Consider the following 14,321-nt stretch of genomic DNA (forward strand, 5'->3'; position numbering starts at 1 on the left):
GCCCCTCGTGAGTTCTAAAATAGGTTTTATGAATATAATCAGGTTTGACATTGATTTAGTGATATCCAAACCATAAATCCAGCTTAGAAAATAGCTGAGATCCAATAATTCTTCTACAAATGGAATAGGAAATTTGTCTTTCACTATTACCTTGTTCAAAGCTCTATAATCCATGCACATTTTCCATGAACCATTAGTTCTTCTCACAAATAAAACAGGGGAAGAATAAGGGTTGTGGCTAAGCCTTATCACCTCAGAGGCCAACAATTCTCTCAACATTTTTTCAATTTCATATTTTTGGATGTAGGGGTATCGGTATGGTCTTACTAAAACAGGGTTAGTGTTTGGGAATAAGCTGATGGAATGGTCGTGGGTTTGATGTGGGGGAAGCCTTTAGGGTCTCCCAAAACATATTCATATTGGCTAAAGCAATTGGTGGATGGTCATGGGAGGGGGTACTTCACTTGCTGACTTTTCCTCTGTGGGCTCAACTAACTACAATAACAAACATCTCTTCTCCAATTCATGATTCAGGTTTATATTGCCTTCTTCAATAAGCTTAGTGGGCCATAGTCCCTGCAATTCAACTGCCTTCTTGCCTTGCTAGAATTTATTGGTCAGGCCTTTAAAATTCCATAAAATTGGCCCTAAATCTCATAACCACTGGACTCCTAACACCATATCACAACCTACCAACACTAAGACAAATGCATCAATAATGAAAACAAGCCCTTGCAATTTCACTCGTAGGCTAGAGCACCTCTCTTCACTACTGACTTGCTATCCATTAGCCACTTTCACTCTTTTTCATGCAGATTAATTGGACTTATCCCCTTTTTCACAGTGGAAGGATCCACAAAATTGTTGGTGCTACCCAAGTCAATTAGTACCACTAGCTCCTGACTTCCTACTTTCCCTTTAATCCTTAGTTTTAGGATTTATAGATCAAATGATAGCATGCAATGAAATTTCTGGTTGGTTTGGGTTTCTGACAAAATCAAGGATTTCTTCATTAATAGCCTCTTCCTTCACCTCTTCACCCTCTACTGTCTCATCATCTACTTCCTCTATTAAGAATAGTTTAGGTTGCTAGCACTTGTGGCCAGAATTCCACTTGGAATTTCAATAATAACATAACCCCTTATCCCTTCTTTCTTTCATCTATTGGGTTTTGATTTTCTGAACTAGGACAATGGCCTTTTGGTTGGAATAGTTACTGCTTGGGTTAAGGGTTGGGTTGTGTTTTAGAATTCCAAGCTCATGATGGTTCACTACTCGAGAATATGAGTGTAACCGGTCTAGCTTGGTCCGATTTTGGATAAAATTTGAAACCGAACCGATATAAACCGATTCTACACCGGTTACCCCCTAAACCGACTCTTCCAATTTTACCGGTTCGGTTCGGCTTTTCGGTTTTAATATACTAAATTATATATTATATAATATATATAATATAGCATATTATAGTATATAATACTATAGTGATAATATATTTTAGTATATTATAATATATATTATAATTGTATTATAGACTATAGTGAGATATTATAATATATAATATAGTGATATAGTATTAGTATAATTATTAATATACACTATATAATAATAGTATAACTATTAATACAATAAAATATAGTGATATAAAATTTTAAAATTTAATATTATATTAATTAGTAATTTATCATACAATACAAAACTATTTTATATATAATTATATATTATATATAAAAATTATATATAATATAAAAAAATTAAAAAACATATATATATAAACCGGTTTGGTCCAATTTTAAATAAAGAAAAATCAGAACTGGACCAATTTTAAGAAAAATAAAACCTGTACCGGACCAAACCAAATCAAACCCACCAGTTCGGTTCGGTTTACCTCTTATTTTTACACCCCTACCCGAGAATGTTTCTTATATACTAAGACATTCTCTTGTATTTTAATAAGACTATAGGCTATCAACAAGTCTTTGGGATTAAACATACGCACTTGTAGCCTAATCTCATCCTTCAACTTACTAAGGAAACAACTCAGCTTGTATCTTTCTAATAACCCTCTTAATCTATTAGATAACCCTTCAAAATTGGACTTATAATCTTTAACAGATCCAGATTGTTTGAGCGTTGTTAAGGCTTCCATGGGGTTATAACAAGACGATGGCCCAAATCTGATTAATAAGGCCTTAGTAGAACTTTCTCAATCCCTAACCTCCCCTTACTCCTCTAGGTCTTGGAACTAGACTAAGGCTTGACCCTTTAGGTGAAAGGAAGCCAGCCTTAGTTTATATTATGTGTTGTAATATGTAAAGTAGTGGTTAACCTTGTATAACCAACCACTTGGATCTTCTCCATGAAAACAAGAAAAATTGATTCACCTTGTATAACCTAAGGCTCTCAGGGAATATTGTGTGTTGTAATATGTAAAGTAGTGGTTCACATTGTATAACTAACCACTTGGATCTTCTCCATGAAAACAGGAAAAATTGATTGACCTTGTATAACCACCCCCCGCCCCCCCCCCCCCCCCCCCCCCCCAAAATCCACCTGCTCATTCTGAGAGCTATGATTGCCTAAAGAGGACTCCACTTGTGGATTGTTATTGATCCTCTTTTGCAACCTCAAGATTAACGATGCAAGTTGCTGCACCACAGTCTGATTGTCTCTTGAAGACCAACATTTTTGTCCCTAAAGTTTTTAGCTGGGAATCCGTGGACTTCTTCAAGGCTATGAGACCATCTTGGAGCTTATTGAGATTGGTTCCTTCCGCTATGACTGGACACTAGGGATCCATCTCTGATACCAAAATTGTAACACTTTTGTATTGAGCTCACTTTTTTTAATAAAGTTCTGTGAAAGATATGTAATAGACAGGATATTGTTGATGAAGTAGCTTGTAGGATTGTTGAAATTGGAAATGGATAGCTCACTTTAAGAGTGAGGACCTGAAGAGGAAGATAAGGAAAAGAGAATAATTGATTTCATTCAAATTTTGCATAATTTCCTTTTTGTACATGCTGTACCTTTTATGGGATTGACATTCTACAACATAACGAAATATTACCTTCTAGACAATCACTACACAACAAAGTAAATAATAGACTCAGATATTGGGTTTATTGGACTAACACAAGGAAAACCAGACTTATCCTACTAAAATAACTAGACAACATACTAAAACCCATTACAATTGGACTGCATTAGTAACAACTTCTACTCGTCGCACTGTCAGCGACTCAGCAAGCCCAGCCCAAACACGGCTTCCTCATCAGACGACACAACCCTGACTTCTTCAATTTCCCATCTCGAACTGCTTCTACTTCGATGTGTGACAGCGGCATTGTGTAAATAAGACATAAATAAGCCCTTGAGTGGTGTAAATAATCCACATTCACCGCATCCGTTTTGAAGGATTTCTTGAAAAATCAATATCTCAATAGTAAAAGTAATTCGCATGAGTAAGAAGTATTCTATACTAATGAATAGTATGGAATACCCCTTTGAAATTTTGATTTAGCTTCCTATTTGTAAATTCCAGTCATTTTGGTTAATGATATTAGATTAGTTTTTTTTTTTGGCAATTGGCGCTTATCTGTCTAGAAAATACAACTAGAAGACATAAAGAAGGTTCAATGTTCAGACAATACAGGTAGACATAAAAGGATCCGAAGCATCTCATGACAAAGGAAGGCATTAATGGGCTATCTAGCCAGAAGACCCAGCAAAGTGTTTTACTTTACAGGCCTAGCCTCCTTTTCAGTTAAAAAAGAAAAAAAAAAACACTCAGACATCATTTTCTGCTCCAGCTCCAGCTCCAGCTCCAGCTTCAGCTTCAGCAGTTGTAAACTGTGATAGGAAATCCTCGGCTTGAGCAAGTGCAGATTCCTTCGCGTCAGCAGCATACAGTATCTTCTTAATAGCTACAGACATCTGCCAAAAATTGAAGTAAAACACAATATAACCATGTCTAATTATGTTTGGTCTGAGTCATGAAAACAATTATTTCTCACCTATTTGGATAAAACATAAGGGTTAAACGAAGAATGGAAGCAGTTTAAAAATATAAATGCACCCATATCTGAAAACATAGACAAAAACACAGTAGAAACCTTTTAATTCTTGTACGTACAGGAATGACAAGAAAATGAGAGGAACTCGGATTATTTTGGATCTCAACCCCATAGAAGCTTCATAACAACTAGCTCTAAATCTACATTAAGTTATAAAAGAAACTTCTAGAAAATTATTCAAAACTCCAGGCCAGAAAATAATTTTTCTTTGGAACATTTCGGTGGTGGACCTAGATTCCTTTGTCATCCTTACCTATACTGGGAGAGTCAAATAAGAGACGGATTAATAAAGAAAATAGAACAAGATATACAGAACTAGCATAAGAAATATGCAGAATGGCAAACTTACAATCTTGATTACATATATTATATATGCCATTAATCTTTAAAAAGGGAGAAATGTGCATATACATTGAACAAATTGTAAAACCATAATGAGTAAAATCAAAGATCTCAAGAAAATCTTACTGGAATATTCTCCAGTTCAGGAGTCTGACAGAGAATTTCTATATCCCTTAATTTTCCATAGTAAAAATCTTTTTCCTTTTCCAGAAGATTCATAGAGAGCTTGAGAGCGGCAATCTGTATGAAAATATATAACAACATACCTTTGAGTAATCAGACTCGATATTGGAAGCTCTTCTGGCCGAAACATTACTTTTTCTTTTTCAATTTTTATGCAGCAGTAACAGAAAGCAATGAAATACAATACTGAACTCTAGCAGACAAACTGTTTCAACCAGAGTGAATGATGAATCTGAGATAGAACCATGTCTAGAACAAATGTGATGATTAATCCAGAAAGATTTTAAAGTGAAAACAATATAACAATGGGTCATCCTCGTACCTTTGTCCTGTCTGAAGTAGGTATCCTCCATTAAATAATAGAGTGAGGATGATCTCCTCATCAGCCATTGAAACAGCTAAAGTCATGGACTGTCACAGCCGAGACTTGATTAAAGGGTAATATGTTAACTTCATATTATTATTATTACTGTAGTTCTATTAAATGAGCTTTAAATAAGTGTTAGGATTCCTGGTTGCATAAGGATTCTCTTGAACAACCAATTTTGCTACCTCTAATTTTCAAGGAGAAAGCCTAGAATTAAGAGCATCTTTTCCCATTCTGCTAAATATTTCCTTGAAAGTTGGAAGCCATTTAAAAGTTTATTGTACAGTCAATCAATTCCTACTAGGGCAGACATGCCATTTTGTTGCCAACTATTATTTAGGGATAAACCTAGATTTTAGGACACCTTTATTTATAATCTTGTTGCCTAGAATAATGTGCGACAAGACCCAATCCAGGTTCTAATAGGAATAGTCAAAGGATGGCAAAAAAAAAAAAAGAACGAAAAGAAAAAAAACAAAAAGAAAGAAATCCTTTTTGGATAAGCTGTAGCCCAAGAAAATCCCAATTATAACTTTGGGAGCTTACCCCCCCCCCCCCCCCCCCCCCCCCCCCCCCACCCCTTTTCTTTTCTTTCCTCCCTCTGGTAAACATGTAAACATAAGGCCTTTGCTCATTTAGGTGAAGTTTCTATAATTTTTCTCAATTATTTTCATCAAGGCTCACGTTTAGATATCTTATAATCATCTAATATATTTCTACATCTTTCTTGAATGGTTTTTGCCATGAAATCAGTGCAAGATCAAATCTTTCATACTAAATTCATCAAGAACTCAATACCCAGCCACCCTTGGTGTTTTTCCAAAGATTCTGATCAAGATTAGAGCCTTGATTCACCTATTGTGCTATTTAAGTAAGTTATTGCAGAGTTAATGATTTAGAATAAATAGCAAAAGATGAAGAAGAATGCTTAAGAGTGGTGTTTGACCTTCTATAAATCTGCCAGCAATAGGTTAGACTCATTTATCCTTTGAATAGCATGGTTATTTCATATTAGTCTAATTTTATGGTGCATGGACATTTGAACGGTGATTCAAAGTGTGCATGCCTAATTGTGAGTTAAGACAGATCTAAAATTTTGATATAACTAAAATTTTATAATCCGTCCATATGTTGCTAGTGTTATCATTATTAAATTAGGGTTATATTACAACTTAGGTTCTTGTTAAGTTGTTTTAACTTATAAAAATAGCACTTTAACTTATAAAAATAGCATTTTGAAAGTTCAGAGAGAGAGAGAGAGAGAGAGAGAGAGAGAGAGAGACCAGACCTGCCCTTGTGTCGGTACTGGTGTTTAGAAAGGCCAAATGACGTAATATAGCACTAAGAGTAAATTAGGGTTTTTGTGTAGAAAACATGTTTACAACTTAGGTTGCATGATTTTATGCTTGATTACTTCTTGTTAAGTTGTTTTAACTTATAAAACAAGCATTTTGAAAGTTTAGAGAGAGAGAGAGAGAGAGACCAGACCTGCCCTTTGTGTCGGTACTGGTGTTTAGAAAGGCCAAATGACGTAATATAGTATTAAGAGATTGATTGTTTATAAATATGATTGGCAGGTTCAGTGAAGTTGATTGAGCTTTTGAAGCCAAGGATTGAAGTAAGTAGATATAAATCATGCCTTTTTGATTCCAAATTCTCAATCAACAATTTTCTATAAAATGATTTGAGTTGTGTGCATGCTATAGCCTTCTCTTCAGAAGCCCCTTTTTATGTTTGCAAGTTTTATGCTGAGTTCTTCTTTTATATTAATGATATAAATATACAAATGTTACAAAAGCTATGAGAAAAGAAAGAATGAAACGAAAAAAAGATAATGATTAATGTATTAATTTTTATAAATATTTGAGTGATATGATGATTTGATGGTACCAGAGCAAAAGGCACAGATAACCCATCAATCAATTATCAACGGTGGTGTTAACCCACTTGACTGCACCGTTGTTTAACAAGTGCTGTCATACCTTAAAAGCAACTTCAATTATGGTCACAGGAATGAAGTCAGGATCCTTTTAATCTCCAACTATGACACAGGGTATGATTATGTGCTGGCAAGCCAAAAGTTTCAAAGAAAAATGTTTTATGTTGCGTGCAAGGTTTACTGTTTATGATATATTTATCTACTCAGTTTCAAATCTTTTCTTTTCTTTTTTTTTTTTTTTTTTTTTTTTGGTACTTATAACTCAAATACCTAGATATGGTTGAGGTTAGAATCCACGAAATATAGTGTTGGATCCTCTATACCTTGAAGAAGCTTTTAGTTAGTGTTAATAAAATTTAGAGTTTATGTTTCATGTGAGTTTTTGGATTAACGATTAAGTTTCATTTTTATCAGTCGTAATGACAAAGTATGTTGTTAAAGCTTATTAATAAAGGTTGCCAAGGCTTTGATTTGTAGAATTTGGAATATTTGCAATATGTTAAGAATGATGTGTATCCTATGCCTAATAGGAAAAGGGTCTTGCATGGACTGGGCACATATTTTATTTAAACAAGGAAAAAGCTGTATGTGGACCTAATGCCAATACCTCCTCGGACAAAGCCTGAACCTCCCTTGAAGAATTAGTTCCACCTGCTGCTGCATATGTCTTCCCTTGCCTGAAGCCTATTCCAACAAGCAAAAAGCAATAAAGGGAAGGATGAAAAAAAAATGTGTTGGGCTAACATACAGACTGGTAGAGAGAGCAGGGGAGTGAAACAAGCTCACCGGAGGCCCTATCAAGACCAACTGTGTCACCAGAAACAGGGTTGTGCATATTGTTTGTTTGCAGAGATTTTGGAATCTTCTGAGATCCCTTAGGATTCCGATCTTTCACACCCTTAATCCTACGATCAACAGGATTATAATTCCTACAAGAAAACAGAACATGTTCAATTTAAGGGAAACATAAAGAAACTAAGATTACATTCAGCAACATTTGAATTTGTTAAAACAGAGAAGGGTAATATGTCACTAAAAATAAACCGGCATACTCGTTCATGATGCCGCCATTCACAGAATCACAGTAACGCTTAAGCCATTGTAGGAACTCCAAGTTGTCCAAAGGTCGTCCTTTAACTAGCCTGTTGACTTCAATATGCTGCCATGCAGAAAACTTGCAGTTAATGCAAATGTAACTTCTTGGTTTGGGCAGTATCTTCTGCTAATTCGGCTTCCCAATTAATTAAGTTGCTATGAAAACACAGTAATTAATCCTTGCAGTTCATCCTTTATGCTGATTATCAAGTAACCTATTTCATTATTGAAATGAATACTTGCACCATAAGAAAAAATTTTCTGCCTTCTCCTTCATTAAGTAGAATAAACCCATAAGTCCTTTACATCACACTAGTCTCATTTATAAAACAAAGAGGTTTCTGGGTTTTAAGGGCCCTGTTACCAACAGATAAAGAACTTCCTACTTTTTCCATTTCTGGAAATTGAAACTTTATCGATCTCACTCTGTTATAACTGTAGACACTAGACCAGTTGGTATTTAGACATTACTCCAAAAATAAGTATTTATTTGCACATCTTATGTTGAATTTAAGAAAGGCAAATCCTAGGACCAAACTCAAACGGTTGTAGGAAATTCTGCCACAAAAGTTGCAACCCAAGAAATCCAGAAACAATTTCATGGGTTTAGTTTCTAAACTAGTTGAGTCATTCCACTGGCCCTCCAACTAGAGGAATGATAATCCTAAAATTCAAGCCATGAGGCTACCAACACAAAATTATAAACTATACAAGTTCTTTTCTTGTTTATCTACTAGAACAATGATCTCCCTCAAGTTTCTTCCCTTCACATATCCCTTCCTTGGACTAGACTACTAAGCCCAAACCAACCTGCTCCTGAAATTCAGACAGGAATGCAATTCAAACTTAATAAAAGTCAGAAAGGTCTGGTAGAAATGAGGAAATGAACAACTCAAAAGAATGAGATAATAAAAACTTACAACCTCAATATAATGAAGTTGGTAAAGATAAAAATAGAAACAAAATTCATGCATGAAGCACTAAAAAAAAATATTACCAGTTGGATGAAATCACCTTATCGATTTTCAACTTGTTGAATGCTTCCTGCAGAACCTTGTAATTTTGGATCATATCATATTCTGTTTTTGCATCAAAATTCACCTACAAGATAGCCAAAAAAAAAAAAAAATGTTAACCCCAATAATAATGAAAAAGGACAAAAAAAAGGGTGGGGAGAGGCAGTTTGTTACCTTGTGCATTGGAACAACTCCAGGATACGTCAAATCAATCATCTGACATTGGACAGCACCAGATGCAGCCTTGATAGAAGAAATTACATAGAAAAAAAAAAAATTACAGAAGAAATTAATTCACTATTTGCTTAGGGAAAAGTTTAATATGATAGAGTCATGATGTGACTTGCATACTACAGCACGCATGCAACGAGAACAACCCTCATAGCTGCTAAAAGAGTCTTCTTTTATTCAAATCTGAACAGAAGCATAAAATTTTAAATGGCTTGAATGCTAGCACGTTATTGTGTCATGAATATGCTAACTTCCAATACCAAATAAATCAATACTTATGGATGTGGTTCCTCAAAAACCAATATTATATTTGGCATGACCATAACCTGCAGAGTAATTTTTGGGATATGCTGTAAGTTTGCATCAAAGTTTTCATTTTTCCTTTAAAGCAAATAACACCATGGTATACAATTTTCTGCTCTCTGCCTTTATATGACTATCATGTCTCCTTAAATTACTTAACAATGAAAGCAAAGGTTTAGTCATAGCCCCATAGACCTTTAGCTCAATCTCTCCAGTAAACACAAGCATAACTGCTCAAGTTATAGTAGTACCAAAGAGCCAATAAATATAAATGGCCATCTTATATAGCTAGTGGATTTATGTATTGTATCAGAGGTCATATTATGGATAGAAGTCATTGCAATTGATAAGTGTGCATAACAATTAGACCAATTTCAAAAACTCACAAGGCGAGGAGAACACCTTAACATATTTAGGTCGCGTTGTAGATGACCTTGTACCAGAAAAACATGCCATCTGGGGGCTTTACCAGAACTAACTAGTAAAAGGCCTAAGGCTGAATCAACATATTGTCATCTGATTTTTCTCAAAGAAAGCAATTGAAAATATGTACTGCTTTGAAAAAGTCATGAGAAGTTGTAGACAAACCACAGAAATCATTATTTAAGAGGAAAATAGCTTTGCCCAAAAGCAACAAGCCTAGCTAACTCGATTTTTCAGTGCTAAACTAGAGCAAACACTAAAATTGATAAGCTCAAAATAGGGATAGCCATAAACCATCCAAGCCAAAGCGAAAAACTGTTTGCCTATCCATGTTATTAAAGCCAATTAGCCTAGAACGTAAGCTGGTTAAGGCCCGGTCAGATCAAACTCGGTCTACGCCATGGTAGCTCATGAAAGTGTAAACTTCACATTTCAACAAGGCAAAGCGAAATTTAATATAGATTGAGCAGATAATAACATGTCACAATTGCCAATGTTGGTAAGCAAAGCACATTTACAGAAGAATGCCTCGATCACCTTCTTTGGCACCTCTCTTAGTGAGCTTAAACCACAAAAAGCAAGCTTTTGTAATTTTTTTGGGAAAAAAAAAAAGGAAAATATAAAATGTCAGTTTTTACTATTAATATTATTTGCACCATTTGTTTGTGGTACAAATACAAATGAATGCCGTATGGTATGCTGTGCTCTTTCTCCTCTCTAGACCACAAGGCAGCACCCTAACGGAAACTTGAGCAGTCACTTGGACGCCTGGTACATCCCTCCATCCCTCTCATGGTTGTTTTTAGTAAAGCACAAGAGAAATATATAGAATGCTATTTTTCAATTTCATTTAGTTAGTTTATCACTTGGTTGTCATGTTGCAGATAACAAATTGAGTTAATATACTAAATATATTACTATCAATTTGAAATTTTTTATTGTATTTTATATATATTTTTTTAAGTGATTGCGGCTAAACTTTGCGCTTTGCCTTTGTGCCAAGACTCTAGGGCACGATTACGCTTAAATGTGCCTAGTACTTTAACCAAAATTGCCAATTGCAGACGACATTTTCCCCAAATCGTCACTTTACCTTGCTTTAACACTTGCGCCCACACCAATGTAGCTCACATTCTACATTTTATGATGTGGCCGCATCTACCATTAATAAAACTCAATTGTGAAATGGGCACATTGTAATCAACTTTCCAATATTAGGGAGATCAAAATAACAAATCGGGAATGTCTGGTATCCAAATCAATTAAACCAATTAAAATACATATAGAAGGTTACCAGTAATTTGGTACACATATTTCAACTTCACTCGAGGTAAAAACAAGAGAGACAAAATTCAGGGTGATACTCGATATGTAGAGTATAAGACATTAATATTTACACTAGCAATCACATGTCTCGCAAGAAGTCCATATTGGTCATCAAAATGCAACCAAGCAACATCTTTGTCAACAAAATAGTAAGACAGAATAACACCCAAATTCGAGAAGTATAACTTTCGAGTCTGTAACATCAACAGTTTCTTTTTTCCTCTTAGATTCCACCACCGAAAGAAACCCAAATTCAAGAACGGGAAAATGTTGACCATTAGTATCCAAAGAAATCCTTGGGAAAAATATTCCGACTCACAAATCAAGAAATGGGGATGAACGAACAAATAAATGGGAATAGCGTACCTCTTCAATACGAGAGAGATTGAGCTGAAGCCTATCATTAATCCAAGTCAATATCTCACTCCTCCCCACAAAGTACGCGCTGTCCATCATTCCAATATTTGTCGCCATTGAAAATGCCTTCAAAAACTTGAGACAAACAGACGGGTGCAGAGACAGAGAGAGAGAGAGAGAGAGATGCGAGAGTGAGAAATGAAGTAAATGTTACGAAGAAAGGGGAGGATTAGGTGCATTTAAAGCGGAATCTTTAGAGCATTAGAGGGCTTTCAAAACGTTTGTAATCTGTTTTCGGTTACCTTAAAGACGAATGAATGGTGATGGACAGAAGATTTTAAGCCCTGGCCGGCTGGCTGTCACTGTTGAAGGACGGCAACTCTGAATGCCGAATCAAATTTCATAAAATCAAATTCATAAATAAAAAATTCTCAATCTCTCCGTATCTCGTCACCTTTTTAAACATAATTTAAATATAAAATTATCAAATTAATCATTTTAATTTTTTTAAAATTTTAAATAAAAAATAAGAAATAATTAAATTTTTTCAAATCTTTAAAAAATTAATATTATAATAATATTTTAATTATATAATATTTTTTTATTTAACTTTTTCTCCTTTTTTTTTCAAAACTCAAAAAATACTTAATGTAAATTATTTTATTAATATTCATAAATTATTTTATTACTATTCATAAAATTCTCATCACATCTCACTGTCCAAACAAACACATTTGACGTAATAAATTACATCATAAAAAATTATTTATATTGTAATAAAAATATCTTATTATAAAGTAACTCTTGATAAATTTATTTTTATAAAATTTTTTATAGTTGTAGCACTTCTCAATCCATTTATTGTATTCATTTCATTAAAGAGAAAAATTGTTTCCCAATTTTGCTTTTTTCTTAATTATTATTTTCACCATATGAAATTTTGATGACTTCAATTGCGAGAGGAAAAGATATATAAAACTAAATATATAATAATTATTATTGTTCGTATAAATACTTTGAATAATATTAAATAAGTAATAATAATGTGGAACACACCTAATGTGTATATTTTTCTCTAATTTGAGATAATGATGTCTAAACCTGAGAAAATTTTGATCTAATTTTTGTAAAATTATAAATTTATAAATTGGAGTGATTTAAAATTTTAGAATGAAAAGAACTTTATAATGAGACGTATCTTAAATAACATATTAAATAATAAACGTTTCATGATATGTCTCTAACTACACCTCTCCCATTTTTTAAATTTCAAAACCCAACAAGAAAAGCAGCCATACATACATAATATATCTAGCGAGATCCGCGACATCTTTAAAAACTCAAAACTTGTGAATTTTGACTATATCTGCAATTCACTGCAGATATAATTCTCTAGTATATAAGCCACTTGGACTCTATTTGAAAAATAATAGGATCTATTATTAATAAGTATCTATTTTCATATACGTTCTACATTTATTTATATTTTCTAAAGAATGGACGTAGATACCTTGAGTCCCCCACTATTTCACAGATTTTTCGTAAACAATTACACAGAAGTATTGAACATAAAAAAAAATAAAAATAAAAAAATTTAAAAACACAACCAAAACCCATCTTTTTATTTGAGGAAAATAACAAATCTAAGTTGTAATCCGGCAAGGAACAAAAAGTTAGGAACCTTTTGGGCCAAATTTCTTGGGTTGTACAACATGCCAAAAAGGGAAAAAAGAGTCATTCTTGACCCGCATCTGACTTGAGCATCTTTTATATTGTCAAAAAACCTATAATGGTGGTTTGGGCATTCATATGATGCTCGTACATATATCTATGAGAATAAATAATAAATAAATACATAAAATATAAATAGAGAGACATGAATTTACGTAGTTCAACGTAAAGCCAACATCCACAAATTGTTTGGAGAAAAATCCACTATGATGAGGATTTTACAGTCTCTCATAGTCTCACATATCTCTCATTACAATGAAAAAAATTTGAAGATCTGCTTCATCCTTCTGAGGTGAGGAGATTTCATAGTCATTATGTATAATTATAATAGCCCGCCAGAAATTCAATGGATGAATTAATTTAGACTTTAAGAACGTTGTGAAAACCTCTAAAAGGTCTCATGAATTGAGCAATTATGTACACTTTAATCTGTCAGCATAATCAGTTTCTTACCTACTTAGGTGTCAGAAACAAAATTTTATTTATTTGAGATACCTACGAGTATGAGAATGAGAAACGGTTTGCGCCATTAGTCTCATATGAATATTTAAGATTTTACACTACAATAAAATGATTTTCATTTTCTGGACAACAACTATTCAAAAACGTGTTTCAATTCTCTCAATACTTAGGAGTTGATGTAACAGCCCGTTAGAAATTTAATTGTGAAATTTCTATTAACTTTAAGAACCTCGTGAAAACCCCATAAGTTTTCACGAATCCATTAATCATATAGGTTTTTTGTCTAACTACATAGTTAGTGTTTTTATTTACTATGGTATCAGAAGTGTGTTTTTGATTATTGGAGATAGTTAGAAGTGACAAAATGTATTATGGTTTGTGCCATTAGACTCGGAGGGTTATTTAAAGTCTTATGGCGCAATAACATTTTTTCATATTTTCGGTCAAAACGTCTGTTTTAAACTGTAGATATT

The 14,321-nt window shown here is 33.7% G+C and overlaps 1 protein-coding gene across 1 annotated transcript; it reads right to left on the reverse strand.

The window, feature by feature from the left end:
- Positions 1–3,591: 3,591 nt before the first annotated feature.
- LOC122289964 (microtubule-associated protein RP/EB family member 1A-like) lies at positions 3,592–12,084 on the reverse strand. Its single transcript, XM_043097427.1, has 9 exons — positions 11,958–12,084; positions 11,665–11,790; positions 9,190–9,258; positions 9,014–9,100; positions 7,957–8,063; positions 7,691–7,833; positions 7,512–7,588; positions 4,542–4,655; positions 3,592–3,933 (listed from the first exon to the last, which is right to left on the reverse strand). Exons 2-9 carry the CDS (start codon positions 11,770–11,772, stop codon positions 3,787–3,789), a joined length of 852 nt encoding a protein of 283 aa, XP_042953361.1. The 5' UTR covers positions 11,773–11,790; positions 11,958–12,084; the 3' UTR covers positions 3,592–3,786.
- Between the last annotated feature and the right edge of the window lie 2,237 nt (positions 12,085–14,321).

Source organism: Carya illinoinensis, chromosome 12 (assembly GCF_018687715.1).
Source record: "Carya illinoinensis cultivar Pawnee chromosome 12, C.illinoinensisPawnee_v1, whole genome shotgun sequence".
NCBI lineage: Eukaryota > Viridiplantae > Streptophyta > Magnoliopsida > Fagales > Juglandaceae > Carya > Carya illinoinensis.